Source organism: Olea europaea, unplaced genomic scaffold (assembly GCF_002742605.1).
Source record: "Olea europaea var. sylvestris unplaced genomic scaffold, O_europaea_v1 scaffold998, whole genome shotgun sequence".
NCBI classification, from domain to species: domain Eukaryota; kingdom Viridiplantae; phylum Streptophyta; class Magnoliopsida; order Lamiales; family Oleaceae; genus Olea; species Olea europaea.
The window spans coordinates 290,848-295,226 of record NW_019268496.1 but is presented as its reverse complement, the minus strand read 5'-3'; the positions used below and the strand labels follow the sequence as shown (position 1 = coordinate 295,226).

Below are 4,379 nucleotides of genomic sequence, written 5' to 3'. Positions count from 1 at the left end.
CGTGAGCCCCTTTCATGTGACGGGGTGTAATCCATAAGATTTATCCTTTTTAATAGTGATTTTTTTTTTCTAATTCTTTTGTTTTGTTGTTTCTAATTTTTTGTTTTATTTCATATTATTTTCAATATTTTAATTTAAAATAATAAATTGACCATTTATCCTTTTAAATTTTAGAATTTGTTAATCAAATTAGTAGACTAATATAAAATTGGATGGAATCCATCCATTTGAATGAATAATGCTAATTAATCAATGGTTGTGATCTAGTTATCCAATAATAATAAGGAATGAAAATAATGGGAACTTTCGCTGCAATTCGCCCTTTATGTGCTCTCTGAAGCTCTCAACAAAAAAGTATTACTTTTCTTTCACTTGACTGGATTTGGGTGGTGCTATTTACCTTCATGATTTTTATATATACATCCACTTCTAAAAGATAATTATATTATATTTTTAATCTTATATAAATTTATCTAAACTGATAATAGATAAAATTAAAAAATATATATTCATTCTAAGTTCATTCACTTATATTTATTTTTATTAGGGTGAGTTTGATTACCAATATTTTTCATGAAAAATGTGTTTTTGTTACATTTTTTTCATTAAAAACATTTTTCTATTTTTTATCACGTGATCATATTTTTCTCAAAATCAAGGAAAATATTTTCTTTAGGAGGAGTATGATTTTATTTTCCAATGAATCTACTCTTTCTTTCTCTTTCTCATCTATCCACTTTCTCTCATCTACCCATCAATAAAAATTGACAAGTATAATATTTTCTAAGTTGGAAATTAAATTAATCAAATACATTGACTTGACAATTTATATGTAAATAAATTCTAGGCAATTGAATTATAAAGAATTTATTTTCTTTCCATCTAAATTTCATGCTTGCAATTAAATACGAACCTTTTTATATCCTTTTAGAATTTGCGTGTAGCTAAAATTCTAATAATCATAAAGTATCAGCCTCCACTAAAATCATAAAACCCTAAAAATCAACAAATATCATCTTCAATTGAAATCAAAACAACAATGGAAAGATACTATTAGAGGATTTTTATTTTAGACTAAAAGATGAAAGCTGTGATTTGATACTAGATTTACTACGTAGCTCATTGGAGAATATGGTTATTCAAAAACCACAACAAATAATAAAAATCTTATTTTTGTCAAAGGAATCTTATTTTAGGTTCTTAAATTAACTCTTGGAATTATGTTCAGCCAAGAAGTTGCTTTTTTAGGACGTGTGAGCATAGATTCCAAGTATCAGTTGATGGAAATAACATATTCAACCCTCATTGAGCACAACTGCTGAACCCTTCTATATTTTTTGCAAATTTTCTCCTTCGAGGATTATACTTAATGTGAGTTTACCATAATAAGTCCATTGCCAACTTAAACAAGGTGGAAGAATCTTTACATTACCTTAAGTTTCCGTTGGGACATTAAGTTCTAGATTTTCAGAGTTGTACTTATGTATCTGGATTTGAATTAAACCAACTTGCCAAAAAGAATTAACAAATGCAGTGACATATATAGAAAATCTGACTGTATTTTAAATCGTCCAATGATAAAACGTCATGCGGTGTTATGTTGACTTTTCAATTAAACTTTTATGGCAATGTAGCATGATTACCCTACTACATATCAGTTGATGACAAAGTGAATTTTATTTCAAAATTCATATATAAATTTTATTTTTATTTCAAAATTATGCAAAAACCTCAAAAAGTTGACTTTTATCGAATATAAAAATGAATACTTGTAAATCAAATATTATGGACTAACTCATATGACAAATAACACACCTACGGGACATTTAATTTTATTTTAAATATAATTTTTGTCTATAGAATTATTTATTGAATTTTTAAGAAAGTTAATGTCATATGTCATGGGGATGAATATAGTGATTTTTAAAATTTTCGAAATTGTATTACGGATGTATTTCGAGTGTGATGAATATATTAAAATTTTTGTGGTTATACAGTGTTTAAATGAATGAATTCAATATAAACAATATTAGAATGCGATGTGGATGACATTAGTAATTTTTAAAATTTTAATATTTTGATGGGGATGAATATAGAGTGAGATGTATATAAAAATTATGGATGTAAATCACCGTATCCTAACATTTTCCACCAACATTGAATGAATCGGTTGTAGATACTGTAAGCCATATAAATGGAAATAAACCGAATCATATGAAATTGGTACAACTTGATCTTTACGTAACTCAAATCGAGATATTCCGGTCTAGACGGTTTGTATTGTGTTGTATTTGTGAAGTTATCAAGATGAGTTGATGACCAAGTCCAATACGTTCGATTCAAAGCATATGCGGTCGGTCATATGCTGGTATGCCACGCGGCTAAGCTGAATGTGAACATCAATCTCTCATTCACTGTGGAATCAAGTACGCGTTGATCTTACAAAATCAGCACTTAAGAATGCCACCCCTTCTTGATTCGTCAGCCCCAAAATCAAGAAAATATTCTAAACTCTCTTTCTGTAATCAATTTGAGTGATCATGGCTGGAACAAGCTATCCTAATCCACCTATGGCTTATCCATCTATGGCTAACACGATTGCAGTGATAAGCCCACAATTCTGTGTTTCTTACCCGGTTGATCTTACAATTGTGAGGAAGTTAATGACTTTGTCTGAGGGTAATTTCGGAGTTACCGATGTAAATGGCAACATAATGTTCAGAGTCAAAGGCAAGCTCTTTAGTCTTCATGATCGCCGTGTCTTGTATGATGCTGCTGGTAACCCTCTTATCACTTTTCAACAAAAGGTATAAGTTTTCACCTTTTTGCTTATTTCTCAGTCTTATGGATCTTGAAAAAGGTTGATTTTAATGTACTTACGAGTGAATTTTAAATAATTTGATTGGCCCATTAATTAATCTTCTTACATTAGTGATAATTTTTGAAATCTTACCTGTTGGGGTTATTGGGAACTTCCTCATTAATTGATAAAAATTGATGAATTTGCAGTGTGGATCAAGTTTGGAATCAATTAGTAGATCTTATGCATTACAAACAGATATTATGATAAGCAATGCCTTTGATTTTTATCTGGTATCACTTCAATATGGTGTTAGAATCATCAAAGAGATCCAAAGAACTATCGTTTATTGAGTTTGATGGTTATTGTCAATATAACAACCAATATGTGACCCTAATCCAAATGATTTACCACTACCTGCATGTAATAGCTGAGTGTTTTGTCACTAATGGCCCTTTTGGCAAGGTTTTGAAAAGTGAAAATTGCTTATAACTTATGAGACGAAGAAACTGCTTTTGAACCTACCTAGATAATTTTCTGTAATTGCTTTGTCGCACTAGAAAAGCTTCCTCAGGAAGCAGAAGTGCTTCCAAACGGGCCCTAAGTCTTTGGGTTTGCCGTAAATGAGATAGTCAAATTGTTTTATAAATCTCTAATCACCTTCTCCACACTTGGTTTCGACTTCAGTTACTATCTGCCCACAGAAGATGGCAAGTATTCCGAGGAGAGAGTACTGATGCAAAAAATCTGCTTTTTTCCGTGAAAAAGTCGTCTCTTCTTCAATTTCGAACCAAGTTAGATGTGTTCATGGCCTCTAACACCGCTGAGAATGTCTGCGACTTCAAAATCGAAGGCAGCTGGCTGGAGAGGTCATGCGTTATATATGCCGGGAATTCTAATAATATCATTGCTCAGGTGAGATCACAAATCATGTATGTAATTCTTTTGGTTTCTTCAAGGTGATAAAATTTTAGCTTTGGTCTAATTAATGGAAATGCAGATGCACAGGAAACACAGTGCCCAAAGCATTCTGCTCGGTAAAGATACATTTGGGGTGACTGTATATCCAAACGTCGATTATGCCTTCATTGTTGCACTCGTGGTCATTCTCGAGGAAATTAACGAGGACAGATCGGGTGAAGATTGAAATCACCATCAGACGATGATCGTGTTATTCCGTAAATGTAACCTCATCCATGTATTTGGATATTTCCCTTCAACCAATCATGTCAAATAAATGTAGAGTTGAAGGAGAGATCTGAGCCCGTGAAAGGAGGATTGCTTATCTCATTGCCGGTACTCTAATAAATCGTTTTCTGTTGAATTTGTGTAAGAATTGGTGAGCTTCTTCATGATATGAAAGTATTGTGAAGAACATTATGATGTTACTGTTGTCACTTTTTTCTGTTAAAATTTTGTTTTGGATTATAGTTCGTCTGAAAGTAGGCTATAACTCGAGTATTACTTTGAAAAATGAAGCATATATATAAGAAAATCTGGAAAGGTGAAATGATAAGACAACAGGAGGAAAAAACTTATAAAGCAGCAAACTGAACAGCATTTTTTTTTTTTTTTTTTT

At 31.4% G+C, this 4,379-nt stretch overlaps 1 protein-coding gene across 1 annotated transcript; it reads left to right on the top strand.

The window, feature by feature from the left end:
• The first annotated feature begins 2,372 nt into the window (after positions 1–2,372).
• Positions 2,373–4,198, top strand: LOC111392941 (protein LURP-one-related 10-like). The gene is made up of 3 exons (XM_023018353.1): positions 2,373–2,807; positions 3,488–3,715; positions 3,801–4,198. Exons 1-3 carry the CDS (start codon positions 2,541–2,543, stop codon positions 3,945–3,947), a joined length of 642 nt encoding a protein of 213 aa, XP_022874121.1. The 5' UTR covers positions 2,373–2,540; the 3' UTR covers positions 3,948–4,198.
• The last annotated feature ends 181 nt before the right edge of the window (positions 4,199–4,379 follow it).